Here is a 19,810-nt window from a genome sequence, read left to right as displayed (position 1 = left end):
GATCCCTAAGTATATTTCTAGAACGCCTACTTCTGCATAGCTTCCCCCTCTTTGGTACTATGTGCTGTCAATTCCAGCCACCTCAGGCTCCCCAACTCCTATCTCCTCAGCTCAGTGAGTCCACCAGGCTTTGTGTTACTTTCTCATATTCACACCCTCTGGAAATTTCTCCAGACAGAAAGCCAGAGTGAACATAGAGCTCACCTCATCTATTTTCCATCTATCAGGGATCACAAGTCTGTACTGCCTGTTGTTCAACGTCTGATAACATTGCTTTCTACATCTCATCCAATTTTTCTAGTTGGATAATGACAGGATAGTAAGTCTGAACTCAGTTAATCCTTCATGGATGGAGAGCACATGGTTTTAGAAGCAGACATAGTTGCCCAGTTATAGATTACATTTCTCAATCAATTTAAACCAATAGGTATGAGCAGAAATAATATGTTCAAATTCTGTGTCACATCCTTAGAAAGGAAGCTGCTTGCCTCCACTTCGTTTCTCCCCTTTCCACTGACTGGAAAATAGCAACCTGAAGGGTCACCTTAGAAATGAAAGCCAAGTGTTGACAATAGCAGAGCCTTCCCCTCATCCCACCATCCCTAGACTACTCATCCCTGGACTTCTAGCTTACGTAAGTTCTATTCCATGGGGTCTCCATTACAGCAACTTAGTTTGTAATCTACTAACGTATTGTCCTATACAGAACTCATTTACTCTCTTCCTCCAAATTCTTCTTCCATTTCTGTGGGTACTGAAAGAACTGAATCACTGCATAAGTTGGTAACCTGGATTTCATCTTTAAAGTGTCTCTCTCACCCCCTCACCCCTGCATCCAATCGGTCACCACATCCTGTGAATTTCACCTTCTAAATATTTCTAAGAACCACATATCCTTCTATCCATATACACTTTAATTATGAACTTATTTCTATTCCTTAAAACTATTCTTTTTCCCCTCTTCACTTTGAGCTTTGCACACTTGTACTGTCTTCTCCTACTTCCTTGAATAGTTTTTAATCATTCTTCCGATATCAGCTTCAAAGGCACTTTTTAAAAGAAAGCTTTTGCAACAGCTAAGTTCAAATAACTTTCTTTTTTCTTTTTCTTCTTCCTCTTCCTCTTCTTCTTTCTTCCTCTTCTTCTCCTTCTTCTCCTTCTTCTCCTTGTTCTTCCTCTTCTTCTTCTTCCTCTTCTTCATTTTGAAATGGAGTCTTGCTCTGTCTCCCAGGCTGGAGTGCAATGGCATGATCTCGGCTTACTGCAACCTCTGCCTCCTAAGTTCAAGCAATTCTCCTGCCTCAGCCTCCCGAGCACCTGGGATTACAGGCACCTGCCACCATACCTGGCTAATTTTTGTATTTTTAATAGAGATTGGATTTCACCATGTTGGCCAGTCTGGTCTTGAACTCTGGACTTCAGGTGATCCACCCGCATCGACCTCCCAAAGTGCTGGGATTACAGGCGTGAACCACCATGCCTGGCCTCAAATACATTTCTTATAGCAATTAGCAGTAGCATTGTATTCGTGTTTACTTGTCTGAATATTTCTCTAAGAACATGAACCACATCCAATTGATGGATGTGGTCCTATTTCTGAATATGGTGACTTCTAAATAAATCGGATTAATTCTGATGTATTAATTCTATCTAGGTAAATAAAACACTCATCTGGATGAGTCCTGAAAGGCCCTAGGAATCATAGTTATCAGAGATCTCTCTACTACTGCTTTTATACTATGAATTTAATTTTCTGTTAGTCTAATAGAGTTGATTTGTGTGTTGGGTGAGAAAAGGTATTTTTTTTTAGACAGAGTTTTGCTCTGTCATCCAAACTGGAGTGCAGTGGCCTGATCTTGGCTCACTGCAAACTCTGCCTCCTGGGTTCAAGCAATTCTTGTGCCTCAATCTCCTGAGTAGCTGAGATTACAGATGTGCATCACCACCATCTAATTTTTGTAGTTTTAATAGAGATGGGGTTTCACCATATTGGCTAGGCTGGTCTCAAACTCCTGACCTCAAATGATCCACCTGCCTCAGCCTCCCAAAGTGCTGGGATTACAGGCATGAGCTACTATACCCTGCCTTAATTGGTTTTAAGTGAAAGCATTTTATGAGCTTTAAATTTTTGCTTAGATTTATTATTTAAGAAGCAGGTGGATTTGAGTATAACATTAATAATAAGCAAAATGACATAAACCATAATAAGGAATTTTCTACTTTTAAATAACAAGGTCAAACAATGCCAAAGTCATCACCTCCCTTATTAGACCTGCAAGTAGTCTGATCTGAAACAGAGCTATAACATATTGTGGTGTTTCTTGGCTAAACAAGGTTCAAAATGTTAACTGGACAAAATTCCTGTCCCTGGACCTTTCTTCCCTTTCTCTTTTTCCCTATCTTCTACTTCCCAATGTCTCATTACCAAACTGACATCTCCTTCTAGCCTTTCAAAAGGAACTACCTAAAAATCAAACAGGATAACAACTCCTGTTTGGAGTTGTTATCCTTCTCCCTGCTTTTTCTTTTGAATTTTTGCAATTAAATATTTTTAACCCTTTATCTTCATACATTATTCCACTTGTATGCATCATCCTTCAGCATACCTTCATTTTTATTTTATTTTCCATGGAAATAAACACTCCTATATCCTTGCCACAGAAAAGAGAAAACTCACAGTTAGTCCCCAAGCCAATTCAGAAAGTGTGTGATGTAAGCTCTGGCGTACTTACCTGCCACACCAGCCCACTGTCCAAATGCCACTACCCGTACTCCTCTATGATCCACCATTTTCTCATAATCAATAAGTCGAATTTCCTGAAAAGGAGATAAAAAAAGTTCCAACTGGACCCATTAAGCTTAATTGTAACAAGTAAAGATAAATATGAGCAAGTAAGTATTTCACATTTTTTCCTCTGAAATATATCTTAACTTGCTACCAGAAGTTACCATGAGGTATAGCACGAAATATTTAGAAAACACCAGGTAGCAAACCAATGGTAGGTTTGTAACTGGAAATGAAGAAATGATCATAGCAGGTGCTATACCCTGTTGATGATAGGCAATCAAATAATAAAGGTAGAATTCCCCTTTTCTTCTTGCCCCCATCCATCCAGCACCATCTACTAACATATCTATAGCCCCACTCATCCTTACATCCTTCCTTCTGGTCAAAGAAAACAGATCCCTTTTGAGATGAATCTCTGAGCTAGATCCTAGCTTCTCTCATGTCCTCCAAGACCACTCTTCTTGAACTGTTACCTCTTTTTCACATCCTCCCTCTTTACATTGTTTCTCAACCATTCTAAATATACTCAGGTCTCTATTACCTGGAAAATAATAACACTCTCTCTCGAGTCCAAGCACAAATATTTTTCTCTCCTCCTCCTCTCTTTTTTTTCCCCTCTGCTTCCTTTTACAGGCAACCTTCCTCTTAAAAGCCGTAATGATGTCTGCATTTCTCTTCCTTGCCTTCACTAAAAACACATTCTTCCTCTTTCCTTGAAAACCTTTCCCCTCTCAGGAAAGTCTTAGTAATTCAGGCTTAAAACATCATAATGCATTGTAATTATATAGTATTTTAAACAGTAATTTTATTTCCTCAAAGATCATATAATTTTTATCATGTTCATGAATTTAAGAATGTTTATTCTTCATCCAACTCCAAGTCATTGATTACAAAATGCTGCCCAAAAGCAGCCCTGCCAGGTCGGTTTTTGCTAATTTTCTTATAATGAACAAGTTAAAAGAACAAAAAATGTTCCTAAAGTACTTTATAAAGACCTTATTTGCTTAAGGTGGAACATTCTTCATATAGTATTATTTCCATTAGTTACTTTTGAACTTGTTCTTTAGAAACACTACAAATTAACTGTCACCCACGTCTACTGTCTTTAGAATTAATTGGAAAGTATTTTATACTCCTCTATAATATGTGTTTTCCCATTGCTTTTACTGTTTATGAACTCTCCAATCCTCTGCCCTAATCTCAGATTCTAGCTCAAACATCTTGAGGATGTGGACCTTAGACTTCTTTATCTGTATTCCCTTCCTGTGCTCATCCAGTCTCATGGCTCTAGATACCATCTAGTCTCTGACAACTACAAAATGTACGTCAGGAGAAGCTGCCCCCCTGAGCTTCAGACTCATATCCAACAGCCCACCTGGCTTTAACCTTTACATGTCTAATAGAATATTAAACTCGGCAGACCCTAAACCAAACTCTCGATTTGCCCACCCAAGCCTTTTTCTCTTTTAGTAGCATCACCTCATTCCATGGCAATTGCTTTCAGTAGCTCAGGCCAAAACCTGGAGTCATTCCTGACTCCTCTCCTTTTCTCATATTCCATCTTTATGTCATCAGTAAATCCTTCAGGATCCACCTCTAAAACACATCCAAGATTTACCACATACCACAACTTCTACTACTACCACTTCCAGGTGCGGGCCACCATCACTTGTGAGCTGCAGTCTAGACCAGCCTAGGTTAGCAGCCTTCTTAGTAATTTTGCTCTCCTCCTCCCACCTCCAACCATTACTGAATGAGACAGAATAAGCATTTTTGAACATGGTCTGCTCTAACCTCATACTCTAAAAGACCCTCAGGCCTTTGCGTTACTATTCTGTCTGCTTAAAATACCCATCTCAGATGTGTACGGCTCCGTTCCTCACCTCCTTCAGGTTGTTGCTCAATGCCACTTTCACAATGGGGCCCCCTCTGACCATCCTATTTAAAACAGCATATTCACTTTCCAGTGCCCAGGACTTCTTTTCTCCTTCAATATTATATTTATGCTCATCACACTATTGCCAAGTGGCATATTGGTCTTATTTATTTATTATCTGTCTCCTCCCACTACGATGTAAGCTCTGTGAAGATAAGGATACATCACTCTTTTGCTCTTTCATTAGAGCAAACAGTATCAGGCACATCATCAGCACCGAGTAAATATTTGTTAAATGAATAACCTGTGTTTTAAACAGCTACTAGTTTTCTTCATAATATTTACACTCAAAAATGCATTTTTCCTTATGAATGTGAATAAATGTAGAAATTGTCTGTAGTCCACTTCTGGCATACAGAGTGTGCAACCCAGTCAAGTCATTTTACCTCTCTGGGTCCCATCTGAAAAATAAGGTAGTAGATTACATGATCCCTGAGTTTATTTTCAGCTCTAAAATTCTATTTGGTAATATATGGCCAATTGGCCTTATAAACTGATAAACTGTTTAGGGAAAAAGCTTTTATCATTCTTTCCATTTCAGAATATAAAAGGAATGCAGTGTTTAGTTCCTCTTAAACTAAAGAAGGAAAGAAAACTAAATCTCCACACATTAAAAGTAAAAAATACTATTTTTCTACATTAATATTTATAAATATTAATCACTAGTTACCTTTTTTAGAATCTCATCCAACAAGCCCATATTGGCCTCCTGAGCTTTTATTGTGTGGGAGAAAAATGCATAAGTCTTCCTGGACATTAATTTTTCCTCTGGAGGTCTTTTAACTCCCAAAATTAGACAAGCTTCAGAAATATCCTCCTGAAGAATGCCACCAGCTTTGACATATTCCTGAAATTTTAATTATGATGAAAGATTAATATTCTGATTCATAATATCCATGTTTTCTTGAATAAAATGTGTAGCAAATGAAGGCACAACAAATCTTTTGAAGAAATAAAATCTGTATGAATTAGAACAAATAACAGAACAACTACTTGTAACATTTGTACTTGTTGGTTAAAGATAAATGTATTATGTTCAACACTTACAGCATAAAACAATTAGAAAACTCAGGATACACATATGTTTAAGAAGAGTTTATAATTTGGTCATATCCACTAGCACATGTGACTTAAGCATACTTGTGAAATGTATATTTTGTACCAACAATACACTGAAATAGTAAATGCCAATTTGTGATTTATTACTCAGTTGTATTTTTAAAAGATAAGACATAATTATAACATTTATTTTTCATTTTCATTGTTTTGGCCCAGTTCGTATTTTACTGTCCTAACTGTACACTAATCTGTGCTAGAGATGAGATGCTAAGAAACAAGGAAATATTTTCAAGATCCCTCCTATAAAGGAGTTCACAAAATATAGTAAAAAATAGTCTGGAGTGGAGTAAATGACAAATTCAAACCATTATGATCATCAGCATCTAAGTGATATGCTACTTTAACTGATATTGAGATAATTCCTAGGTGGTATGATCAAAGAAATAAGAAAGTTAAACTAACCTGAATGGTAAGATAACCAGAGAAATATGAAAATTTAAATTAATCTGAATGACTACCTAAAATTTAGAGAAACGAAAATGGGAAACACAAGATGGTAATATCAGTAAGAGGCACTGAAGGCATATAAAAATATGAAACAAGAGGAGTAAAGAGACATTTACAGCATATGAGTAAATTGATTTGGAAATGTAGGTTGAATATCATCATGGCTAATATGAGCTTTATTGGATAATAAGTAACAATAATCATTGATATGTATTAATAAATTACTGTGTACTTTGCTAAGCTCTTTGCATGAATTATCTCATTTAAATTTCATACAACTTTCATGAGGTAAGTACAATTATAATCCTCATTCAATCAATGGGAAACCTGAGGCTTACACATTTAATTGTGACTGCATAACTAGTACATGAAAGCAATTCACAGACATATCTGATTTTTAAATAAAGAAGTATAACCCAAGCAGAATTAAAAGAGCATCCACGATAGCAGTTCAACCACAGATAGATTTAGTTAGGAATCTACTTCAAAGGAAAGTAGAGATGAATAAGAGAGATAAAGAATGAACATACAATTTCTCCCTGGTTTCGTAAAAAACAGTCCATTTTCTCATTTGTAGTAGATTGGCAAATAAACAAAGATCTGTACAATGGAGTACTTAACCACACAGCCTTTAAATGAAATGAAATATCTCTAAGAACTTGTATAGAGCAATGTTCAAGATACGTTGTAACTAAAGAAAGAAAGGTACAAAAGAACATATATAGTAGACAGCCTTCTGTATAAGAACAAAAGGGAAATAAATACATAAATACACACACAAGTGTTAATTTTTGCAAAAAAAGGAAATAGGAATGATAGATCAGAAACAAAAGTAACCTTTGGGGTGGGTGAAAATTGGATGTAGGGGTTTAAAATGAAAATGTGACTTCATTTCTGGAATTTGTAAATGTTCTACTTTGAAAAATAAAATTAAATCAAAAAATGGGAAAACAAACATTAAAATTGAATAGACACAATAATATATAAATCTAGATGGATATTAGATTGATGATGGAACCACACCAAAAAAACATTCAAATAAGTTATTTAATACAACACTCTGAATGTTCATTGTCAGATATATTCTAAAGGCAAAAAAAACAAAACAAAACAAAAATCAAAGAAATAGTAAACTTCATTCAGTAGGCTTACTGTTAGTTGTAATAATAGTATTGTGATCCTGACACTATTTTATATATATTACAGGATAAAGCAAACAATATACATTAATATTAAAGAATTAAGAATTTTACTGTTGGAGAAAACAGATGCAAACATAAAATTTTAAAGATAGAAAATTCTGCAATGCTAAATTTTAATTTTCCTGGACATTATTTTTTCCTCTGGAGATCTTTCAGTATCAGCATTAACTTAAGATTGACTAATATATGTATTTGTGTGGGCATCTGCTTGTGTTTATTTCTAAGCTCTGTACACTAAAAGAGCCTAAGAGCAATGGTATCTCAATAACAATAAACATGCTTAACACCACATACCAGATCTTGTTTTCTATATACTAAAAGAGATCAAGGCTTCTTGGTGAAATTATTAATTTCCTGATGTGGGGCAGGAAAGGTACAAGGTGAGACTAGGACAATTTGTTATTCTAAGAAATAGGAAAACTCAAAGGTAAATGGATTCATATCCAAAGGACAGAGAAGGCCCCTTGAAAGGACTTCTCCTGAATTTTGGGATAATTCAGACATTAAAAAGAATAATGGTAAATGGATTGAATGCAAAAGGTTCATAATTCCAAAATATACTCAAAACAGCAAAAATTACAGAAGCAAATGCCACGTCACACTGATAAACAATTCAGTTCACTGTAATAAAACACTTCACAACTCATCTTTTAAGGAACATACTAAGATTCATCTTGTCAACATGAAGATGTCTATGTAAACTCATCACAATAAGCCTTTAAATGCAAAGGTAAGAAGGTTTTTTAAAGAAGCATATTTAAACACTGAATTACAGAATTCACAGTTTGGTAAACAGTTCAATATACTGTAATAAAAGAGTTCACAACTCAAAAAAGTAGAGGAGTGGAAGAGAAATAAAAGAAAACCTCTTTCTGAAGAAGAATGACAGCAAACAAACTTAGGGGAGTGATAAAATTAGAAAAGCATCACTTCACAAGTCTCCATTAAGAACTAACTCAGGAAAGGTTCAATGGAGGCTATTATGAGTAGTTGTAAAGTTATTTAGGAATAGGAACATTACAGATATTAAAATACCATCTCACAGATGACTCAGTAATTGCAAAGGGTGAAATAAACTTTAACAATGAAGAGCTCTCACTGTAACCACCTCAACCAAGTGATCACACATTGCCAACCATGGGACAACCTGATGTTTTGTGCCTTTGATGTGATGCAATGGGAAGAACATGTATCACTTATGTTATATTCATGCCAAAAATGTTTGTCATGACACTATAAGTCTTGGGCTCTTTTAAAAAGAGTCTATGTCAGCCGGGCACGGTGGCTCACTCCTGTAATCCCAGCATTTTGGGAGGCCGAGGTGGGCGGAGCACAAGGTCAGGAGATAGAGACCATCCTGGCCAACCCCGTCTCTACTAAAACTACAAAAATTAGCTAGGCGTGATGGCACACGCCTGTAGTCCCTGAACTCCAGCCTGGTGACTGAGCAAGACTCCGTCTCAAAAACAAAAAAACAAAAAGAGCCCATGTCAATGTCAATATCACTGAAACAAAACTTGAACATAGACTATATGAGATGATATTGTGAATTATTAATTTCTTAAGTATGAAAAGAATATGGTGTCTATGTAGAAAACTGGTTTATTCTGAGGAGATGCATGCTGAAGCATTTAGTAGAAATGAGTTATGAAGTCTGTGACCTACTTTACAATGGTTCAGGAAAGGAAAAGTATATGTATATATACATATGTATATGTATATATATACATTACTAAAATGGGAATGGGTGTCAAACCTATCCCATAATATTATTTTGAAGCACAAGTGGAATGATGAACATAACGGGCTTCTCTCCGAGTGGCAGGCAAGGTATATTCTCAAAGCAGCATTCTCTGGGTGCAAGAATGGAGTCTTGTCCCCCTAGTACCAGAACCAAGGCTGCACGTGAAGGAGAGAATGACTGAAAGATATCATCTCCTGAAAGTAAGTTCTTTTACTCCTCAGCTGGAGTAAGCATGGAATAGGGTGAAAATAATACTTGTAACCAAAGTAAAGAAATCAAATGACACTAGCAAACATTTTATTTTCACTCAGATGCTCCTTAATTTTCATATGCATGTTCATTTTATTCTCACATACGTTAAACATCGGAAATACTTACCTTATCATGAATTGCCCGCCGATTCGAAGGCTGTATCAAGACCTTGTATCCCAGATTGGTGATGCCTTTGATGTGCTTGGGAGCTAGAGGAGCCCTTCTCTCCCAGGCGTTTACATCCTCCCTCCGGACGGCCAACACAGCTTTGTAATGAAGACGCCTGAAGAGGCTGACCCCTAGCCTGCCCAGTGCAGTCTTACGTACTCGCAGCATCTTGACACCTGGTGACTGTAAAGACAATGTAAAGAAAGAGAAGAGCAACAAAAGGCAGCAGGGCTGGCAGATCAGTTCTGGTCTCCTGAGAAATCTGCGGTAAAATACAACCGGCTCTTACGAAAACAGACTCAAGGTAGAGAAAAGGGAAGGGAAAACTGGGATATCAAGTGTTCCTTTACCCAAATAAAGCCAAGTTTCAAAAAGAAGATTATTTAACTATAAAATTTTGAAAAGTATAGAGCAACATATGTGACACTAACCAATAACTGCTAAGCTAAAAGAGCTTTTTAAATACATATTTTATCAAACATCTATTCAGCACAAAACTTTTAGACAAATTAATCTACAATCCAAATCCAGGAAGATAAAAAAGAGCAGGACTTTCAGATTGGTTCAAACTTTGATGGCATCAGGTTTGAAATTCTTATAATGGTATACAAGGTTCTTCACAATTTAGTGCCAACCTCTTTCCAGTTCATCTCTGATCATTCCCAAAACAAGTGCTTCTCAATGTGTCCCACAACCTAGTGTCAGTCAGTAAACTGTTTTTTTTTTAAACTGGTTCACAACAAGATGTGTACATAAATAGAAAGTAAGCATTTAGAAGCCTTAATATCTTGTGATCATTTTTATTTATGCACTTATGTTTAGATATGAAGTCTCACTCTGTCAATGCTAAAATGCAGTGGTGAGATCATTGCTCACTACACCCTGGGCTCAAGTGATCCTCCACCCTCAGCCTCCTGAGTTGCTAGAACTACAGGTGTACGTCACCCACCTGGCTAATTTCTTTTTCAATTCTATGACAAATTACTGGGATTACAGGGGTGATCCACCATGTCAGGCCACAAGATCATTTTTTCTAGTAATTTATTGTTACTGGATTTTACAAAACTGTTGGTCCTCAACAAATTCGAAATTTAAGAAAACCAGTCGACCAAACAAAGCTATTCTTTTCACCAGAGGTGTTAGAATCTTAAGAAGCAGTGTTAAATCACTCTGCTTCCACCATAGAGTCCAGCCTCACCTTCACTGTTCCCCTTTGTTGCTCTAAACATGCCAGTTCCTCTTCCTGGGTTTCCTCTCCATACCATGACCTCCTCCTGTTGTATTAAAACTCAGCCTGCCTCAACCAGTTTTCCAACTGCTATTTGAGTGAGAAGACTGCATAATTATACTAATTAGTCAATCAAGAAATAGCTACAAAAGGGTTTCTATGATGAATGTAATGGGCTTCTCTCAAAGTGGCAGGCAAGGTACATCCTCCTGAATAAATCCTACTCAAAGCAGCATTCTCTGGGTATAAGAACTGTCTTGTCCCCCTAGTCACAGAACCAGGGCTGCACATGAAGGAGAGAATGATATCATCTACTGAAAGTAGTTCTTTTATCCCTTAGCTGGAGGAATCATAGAATACGGTGGAAATAATACTTTTAACCAAATTCTAGAAATTAAAGTGACACTAGCAAACATTTTATTTTCAGCCAGATGCTCCTGAAGTCTTATATATAGGTTCATTTATTCCTATGCAGAATAAATCTGAGATAAATTTTTATAGCATAAATATCCAGGCTTAACAGTATTCTATCCATCTTCAAATGGTTACCCACATTTTGTAGCCAAATGTCATTTCAGATGATGATTTGCAGGATCATTTGAATGCTAAAACTTAGTTTTCCATCTAAAGTTGGCAGCAAAATATAAGGACTGAATGATTTTTGTACCTTCTAGAAATTTCCTACCCATCACTGCTAACATATATAGAAAAACTTTCATGAAACAAATTTCTTTTACATCAGACTGCAATCTTGGAAGAGGACCGACTTGATGAATGTGGAAGGCTTGAGCAAACAATTAAACATACAAGTACATTTCCTCGGGGCAAACAACTACTTGCTGCCCAGATGGTAAATTTATAGGACACTTTACAACAGAATCAGAGAACAGACCAAATAGTGAGGAGTCCAGCTAAGAAGGCTTTAAGAAGAGGTCCAAAAAGAAAGAAAGCTGCACACAGCAAGAGAAACTGCTGATTATTAGGAGTTCAGGCTTTTATTCGGGGCAAAATATGCATGTAAAACAGATTACCAACATTTCAGTAAAAGACTGTTATATACTGCATCTAATTTTTTTGTTTATTCATTTGCTTTTGAAAGAGATCACACTAAACTCAAACCCAAACCCCGTAACATTCAGTTTTCTTGAAGCCAAAAGAAAAAGCGCAATGTCCCATAGAACTTGAATTCTTTAGTTCCTAATAAAACCGATTCCAAAGATAGTGATTCCTTTAAACACACACACATGTCCAGAAATCGTACCATCTTCCCAGCAGGCGCTGTGTTTCATAAATTCACAGGTGACTACATAACCCTGTATCTTTTATTATGAATCAAAATTCTTGACTCCAACAGGAGGAACATGTGCAGAGAATGTAATCCCTCCCTCAGCCCAAGCTTGATTTTTAACCTCATTCATCCCTCACTCAGTGACAATCCTTGCTCCTTCTCCCACCACCTCCTTTGTCTGGGATAGGGCGGGAAAGCATGAGACACAGATACAGACAGAGACACAGACACAGACACTTGTAACATACACATATATACTTGGAAAGGCCAACTACCTTAGAGGACTGGGGGGAAAGACAGAAGTGGCTGGGACTGAGCTTCAGCTCATTTGAGAAGCTACTTTCACTTTCACTTTTTGCATGGAAGGCTTAAATAATAATTTCTGTAACTTTCATTATTTAAACAAATGTAACAGTAGTTATCATTGATGAAGTATTACATGCCAAGCTCTATGCTGATCACTTTACAGACATCATTTTGTTTCCTCCTTCTAAAAATCTTATTAAGCAGATACATATCCCCTTTTGACGGATGAAGAAACTGAACTGGAGTCAGATAGCATCTGTTGCTTTTAAGCAGAAGCAGGATTCCTAGTTTAACGTTTAACATCTGGAATTTTCTCTTCTTTGCCAAAGCCTACAGATTTACATCATATAGATTCAACCCATGCTGTTACTCCAACCAACTCCTGTTTCAGAAAGAAATCAGATCCATATGGCTTTTACTTCAATAGTTACAGTGAATTATCCGTTCTCCCCTCAGCATGTGATGCCTCTCTTGCTGCTCTTTCTGCTTTATACTGAAAATCATTTCTGAGTACCTGCTAAGGTAAATTCTGGATTTCTGTGTGCTTAGAAAAAAAAAGTGTGATTATAGTATAACTGCTAGATAATGCTTGAACCTTAAAACTTGGTCTCAGCATAGAACTTTCAAGATCTACAGTTCATCTGCTTCTAAGGAATTCAAGAAATAGGAAATAGAATTTCTAAATTGCACTTCAGGTGTCTAGTATTTCACGGAAATGCCAACAGGGGTTGCTTTGGCTTTTTTGTCCTGGATTTTGTGGTATTTTTCAAGAATATCAGGAAGTAAATTCAATGTATATTTCTGGAATGCCTTCAACGAACCAAGGAAGGAAGATCATGGTTTATTCGCCACCAGCTCTAGTGAGGTTACCTGACAGTGTTAGGTGCTGATAGCAGCTTGTGACACAAACAAGGGGGATGTAGAAAAGCAGGAGGCAGAAACGGGGGAAAAATAAAAAGCTAGAGAGAACAAAGGGAAGGAAAATAGAGAAAGAGAAGTGTCACACTGGCAAGGGTGGGGTACAAAACCCTTTCTCTGACAAATTGCAACAGTCTTCCCTTTGATACATGCAGGTTAACATTTCAAATATTAAAATGAAATTTAAAATATTTCTTCTCTGTTTTTGTAAAACAGAACACCACTAAGGTGTACACTTTTATTTACCTAAGATTGATCAGGAATTTGAAATGTCTCTAAAAGTCACGGGAGCATTATAGTGAATTGCAGAGAGATACAGTGGCCCCTGCTTATCTGTGGATAATACATTCCAAGACCCCCAGTAGTCTCTGATAGTCCCAAACCCTATATATACTGTGTTTTTTCCTATACATACATACCTATGATAAAATTTAATTTATAAATTAGGCACTGTAAGAGATTAGCAACAATAATAAAATAGAACAATTACAATATACTGTAATAAAAGTTATGTAAATGTGGTCTCTCTCTCTCTCTCTCTCAAAATATCTTAGTGTACTTTATTCACTTATTTTCAGACCAGATTGACAGTGGGTAACTGAAACCATGGAAAGTGAAAACTTGGATAAGAAGGAACTGCTGTGTACTGAGACAGGAAGATGATAGTGAAGATTGATCAGTAGCAACAGAAGAACATACTCTATGATGCTATTTTATCTTTCCATTTCTCAAGGAAGCAAGACTTAATCTTTTAATTTACTCATTACCTAATTTTGCAACAAAAACATGAGAATCAGAGGAAAGAGCATGCTTGAATGTTCTTTGTATTTTGTATTATTTTCCAGAGAAAGGGAAGGAAAATGACACACACACACACACACACACAGAGGGAGAGAGAAAGACACAGAGACAGAGCTCAAAGCTTGGCACTCCATACATACCCCACCATTTTTTTTCAATGACTATGAGCTGCCCTATGGTCACTGAGTACACCATCATTCTAAATCACATGGAGAAACCAAAGCAAAGCAGATTCTTTAAAATGTACTTATAAAGATTATATTTAAGAAAAGCCACTCTAGTGGCAGATAATCTCATGTGTGGTTAGAAAGGTCCTTTCAGAGTGTAAGCAGACTGGTCTTTTGTACAATTACATATATTAAAATAAAAGCAGCTAGTCATTTGCTTATAGCATGAATATTTTCTAATATTTAAATTATAATGAAATCCAGAAAGTCTCTTTATAGAGTTATCAAAATAAAATCTTTTGTACACTGATTATGGGACAAGTGCTTTTGATTCTCTTCCTTTAATTAAAAATATATTTGGGGGCTACTTAAGATATGCACAGCATGATACACTTGGTAAAGCGATAAAGAAGCAGTAATCCAGTCCCTGCCCATGTTCAGAATTCGTTTTATCTAATTAAATGGTGCTGATCAATATCTGATGGTGAATTATTAAGTACTGATTATAACCAAATATTAGAGTCAAAAGGGGCCTGATAGAATATAATCTAAAACCCAGTATTACAAATGAGAATAGTGAGGCCCATAGAAATAGGGCATTTTTTTCTGTTTTATAGAAGGCATTTTCCAAGCCTCTATTATATATTTTTATTATGACTTATCATAATGGATGTCATAATAAGACAGTCTGTTCTTGTTGGTATAACTTTTTAAACATAACTTGATTAAAATTTTTTTCTCTGCTACTTTTCAGTCAGTATTTATGCCATAAAATGATGTATTTGGCTGGGCATGGTGGCTCACACCTGTAATGCCAGCACTTTGGGAGGCCAAGGCAGGCAGATCACCTGAGGTCAGGAATTAGCGACCAGCCTGAGCAACATGGCAAAACCCTATCTCTACTAAAAATACAAAAATTAGCCTGGAGTGGTGGCGCATGCTGGTAGTCCCAGCTACTCAGGAGGCTGACGCACAAAAATCACTTGAACCCAGGAGGCAAAGTTTGCAGTAAGTGAAGATCATGCCACTATACTCCAGCCTGGGCAAAGTGAGACAGTCTCAAAAAACAAACAAACAAAGTGAGACTGTCTCAAAAAACAAACAAAAAAAAAAAGTGTATTTAATTTTTGCAATTTTTATAAGAGAAGTGGGTAGATGAAGAGAGCTGAGATTTTCATAGAACTTTTTACTCTTCTATCAAATATCAAAAATGTACTAAGTCTCTTCAACCCTTTCCATAGGATCAATCTAATCAGAATACTTTTTAAGCTTACAGATCACCTACCTACCCAAAACAATGCACAAGCATTACAAGAGCATAAGAATGAACTAAGCATTGTTCCTCTTAATTTCTGTCACTCCTATTGGGATATGTATAAAGGATTACACATTCATCATGGAAGAAATTCAGGCCAAATGTTCCAACTTTAATCCCCATAGTTAAGAATGTGCTCTTTATCCATCTATTTTAGATCTTTAAAATAATTTCACTACAACATAATTTAGTGACTCGAACCAAAACTGTCAAATCACATGGGGAGATTTCTCAATGCCAAATTGTTTGCAATAATCAGGCATATATTGTGATAAATTATTGAGAGACTAAGAATGGGGTAATAGAGTCTTTAGATGAGGAAAATAAGATCATGGATGAACAACACTAATTATTTATATTCACCCTTCCAAGTAATTAAAGAATATATAAAAGTATATCCTAAAAACCCATGGTTTCCCAAGAAGCCCTGGTGTCTGTAAATAAGCATGGGCAGTTCTATGGCTATGAGTCTTAGCCTACACTAGATACTTAGTATCCAAACCATAATATTTTTGGAGAGGTTCAAAGAGTTCCAGAATTAACAGAGCAGCAGGTGATGACCTATAACTAATCCAAATCCCTCCCATTTCAAGGCTTGCTAGAACTAGGCTTGGGCTTGCATTAACACCGGTCTCCATACTTTCACTTCCTGTACGTGGGTACATTTCTTTTAATGCTTCCATGTTAAACCCTTTATAAAATACATTACCAGACTAAGAAGAAAATGGTAGACTTTGGGGGAAGAGGTCTATTAGTATTAATTAATCTGGTCTGAGAATTTTCAGCCACTCAAAGGCATCCAAATACATGACACATGTTTCTCCTGGTCTCTAGCTCATAATTTTAGCTTCACTGAAATGGAATACAAAGTTAGTTCTAAATTGGAGTCTAGTCCAAAATGCTTATCTGCTTACTTATCTGTCTCTTTGCTAAACTGTAAATGTGTATGAATCATATTTTACTCATCTCTGTTTCCCAATGACTGGCAAATAGGAAAACAGCAAGTGTTTTAAGAAAGAATAAATAAATGAATGGGCAAATTTAATAAACATTATAGAGATCTATGTAGCAAGAAAATAAACAAAAATAGACACATGAATAAGAAGAGACTCACATTGCCCCAACCCTGAAAAATAAAAAAAGGCTCGATTCCCTTCTAAGATTTCATAGATCAACAAATGTTATGAAATATAGTACAGTATGGTGGGAAAACCCAGATATGAGAGCTGAGACACATAACTAGATGTAGGATTCCTCCTCTTGACTTCAGTTTCCTTACCCAGACTAAAATATAATACTAAAGTCCCTTTCGGCTCCAATATGCTGATTCTATTAAGCATAGTAGTGACTGGACACTGAATTACAAAAACACTAGAAATGTAGCACATAAATAGGCACTCTGACTTATGAATTTCTAGCTAATGTACACCAAACAGGGAAACAAAATACCAAAAACACAATCAAGAAAGAATGGACATTCACCTAAGTTATCTGTATTAACAGCATGAACCAGAAGCCAAGAGCTTGCAACAGAAGATAGATACGTCAAAGGAATACTGATTTCTCTCCTGGGTTCCTCTGCAGACAAACTTACTCTGTGACCTTGGTTGGTAACTTAACCTGTCTGTGTATCATCTGCAAAATGAGTCATATTAACATCTACCTCTTAGGGCCATTGTGATATTTAATTGAGCTAATATGCATAAAGTGCTGAGCATTGCTTGTGTGTCATAAACAATAAATATTAAGGAAAAAAAGCCCCCAAGCTTGCCTACTCCTCAAAAGTGAGCACAACCACACCACTAACAGTAAACACACATTTCTTTCCTCTGTCACACCATAGTAAGGCCTTCACCATGGCTCCATATTAATCCCCCCACCCTTACATTATTCTAGGAAAAGAAACAGCCCAATAAGCCCTTTCTTCAACTTCAAACTTTAGGCATGGATGTTCAAGATAAATAAATTACCTTTTTAATGTTGTATTTCATCAAATTTAAGACTTTTTTCACATTTTAGCATCTGTGAAATAGGGATGCATCTTACAATTGATGGCATCTTAAATCAGATGAACGTGGTAATAATATTTTGGATTATTTCTCATTCCAAATGTTTGTTTCCATGATTTCATGAATTGCATAGACTCTTTTGTGGCCTTACCTAGAAAATTTGCCACCATTTGTAATGTTATTTCTATGAAAAAATTAATAAAAGAATATATGAAAAACATGAAACGTTTTGTTAAATGGGGGCTTTTTACACACCAAAGATCATTTCCAAAATTCTGAACCAAGGTCTGTTCAAGGACTAGTGAGAAAAAAAATCAATTACAAATAAATCAAAGTTCTGATCATGCCATCATCAATAGCACGTGAGACTGATAACAAACATGATTATCTGGAAAGTAGGAAAATGACTCTGGTAAATTGGCTTCAATTTTTGTCCACCTAACTCATTTTGCAGAATGGCCACCAGGTTACACAGTCAAGTCATATAGCCCTAGATTCATTCATCTTCGTGGGTAAAAAAGAAGAGGGGAATGCAAGGGACAAAATACACAAACCCAGAAACACCAAAGTGCCATCAGTGTTTTGGGTTTTTTTAAATAAAGTATTGGAAAGCCACAGCTTCAGTCAATGACCATGCAGTCCTGTGTATAACTACATCTCACAGCTGCACCTTCTCCACTGATGACCCACAACACCAAAAAATGTTAATCCTTGTTCAAGTTACTGAACTAATTCATTCTCTCTCTCGTGCGCACTTTCTCTCTCCCGCTCCACCCAAGCCCCAATCCCCTGAAATCGGCGTCTGGAAAGCGCATTTCTTCTTCTGAAGCGGTCAGGACAGACAACCAGCCCCACTCAAGAGAGTGCTCACTATGGCCCGCACGGCCCCTCAGGGCTCAGGAGCTCCGGAAACCCAGACAGGCAAGGCGCCAAACTTCCACCCCTCTGCGATCCTTGCTACAAAATGGACAGCGCACAGCAGCTTGCTAGGCGGGTCTGTGTCTCGGACAGTGGGCAGCCCAGACGGACAAGAAGTGAAGTTTGTGGTCAGAGTTTGGCTACCCCGGGCGCTGGGAGGGAAGGGAAAGAACCGCCCTGAAATCTCAATCCATCCACCGCCTCCGCAGCCAGCCATCCCCGCTAAGCACGCGGTCCAAAGACGAACAAGGCGGTCTTTCCGCAGCTTCCCCAGTTCTTTATTCCCCAGCCCTTGCACCACCACTACCCGCCAAAAAAGAAAGAAAAGCAATCCGATTTGCAATCCCTTGCCTTTCTACTTGGAAACGCTGGAGCTGAGCTGACAGCTCTCCCTCCCTTCCTCTCAGGGAAACGCTCGGCGTTTCCGCTCTCCCTCCCCTTTCTTGCAGCGAGGCCCAAAAGCTCCCCGCCTCCTCCGTCTCTCGGCCCCGCCAGCCTGCTGGGAAGCCTCGCGGCGCAGGGACCCGAGAGCCGAGCTCGCGGGCCCTTCCCAGCGAGAGCCCTGAGTCCGGGTCGCGATCTCCAGCGCAACTCACAGGCTGAGCCCACCCGCGCGTCTGCTCAGCCTCCGCGGGGACTCCTCCTCACCTCGTTCGCTCTGGGGCGCCGACTGGTCTCCCGCTGCCTCGGATCTTCCGAGGCGCTGCAGGGCAGGCTCCGAATTCCCAGCCGAAATTGGGATAGGAGCCCGGGAAGTAGGAGGTGTTTGCTCAACTTCTGAAGACGTCACGCCTCTGCATCCCGCAGCCAATCAGCAGCCGCTCTGCGGGAACAACCTTCTCCTCCGCCAATCGGCGGCGCTGCCAGCTGCTAGGTCAAGCCCGGCCCCTGCCCCTCCCCGAGATCCTTCTGCCTCTCGGATCTCTGACCTGAGTTCTCAGCTGGGACGTCGCGTCCTCCCAGGATAATTATCGACCAGGTTTGTAACTGTCCGTGGCAGAAGGCGGGCGGGGACGGAGAACAACGAAAATAGTCTGGGCTCTACGCGCTAAACAGATGCACACATCTCCTGGATAAAAGTTGCGAGCGCCGGTACTTGTACCTCACGTTTGTTTAGGGATAGGCAGTTTTCAAAGCATTTCCCCGCCTTGTCACAAGCCTATGAACCCAGATGACGGTTCTTACAGCTGTTTCGGAAGCCAGC

The 19,810-nt window shown here is 38.0% G+C and overlaps 1 protein-coding gene across 2 annotated transcripts in view; it reads right to left on the bottom strand.

The window, feature by feature from the left end:
* Positions 1–19,270, bottom strand: part of AASS (aminoadipate-semialdehyde synthase) — a 65,772-nt gene extending 46,502 nt beyond the window's left edge. Inside the window, exons 1-4 of one of the 2 annotated variants that reach the window (XM_064373956.1) lie at positions 19,255–19,270; positions 9,615–9,839; positions 5,395–5,571; positions 2,733–2,817 (exon numbers count right to left, since the gene is read on the bottom strand). In XM_064373956.1, the coding sequence (XP_064230026.1) occupies positions 2,733–2,817; positions 5,395–5,571; positions 9,615–9,824 (472 nt within the window). In that variant the 5' untranslated portion in view covers positions 9,825–9,839; positions 19,255–19,270. Of the gene's footprint in view, positions 1–2,732; positions 2,818–4,671; positions 5,003–5,394; positions 5,572–9,614; positions 9,840–19,254 lie in introns of those variants that run through there. The other variant, XM_064373959.1, reaches the window with a different exon arrangement.
* Positions 19,271–19,810: the final 540 nt, after the last annotated feature.

This window comes from Aotus nancymaae, unplaced genomic scaffold (genome assembly GCF_030222135.1).
Source record: "Aotus nancymaae isolate 86718 unplaced genomic scaffold, 86718_ANA_hifiasm-v0.15.2.pri h1tg000002l, whole genome shotgun sequence".
Classification (NCBI taxonomy): Eukaryota; Metazoa; Chordata; class Mammalia; order Primates; family Aotidae; genus Aotus; species Aotus nancymaae.
This window is presented reverse-complemented; position numbering and strand designations above follow the sequence as displayed.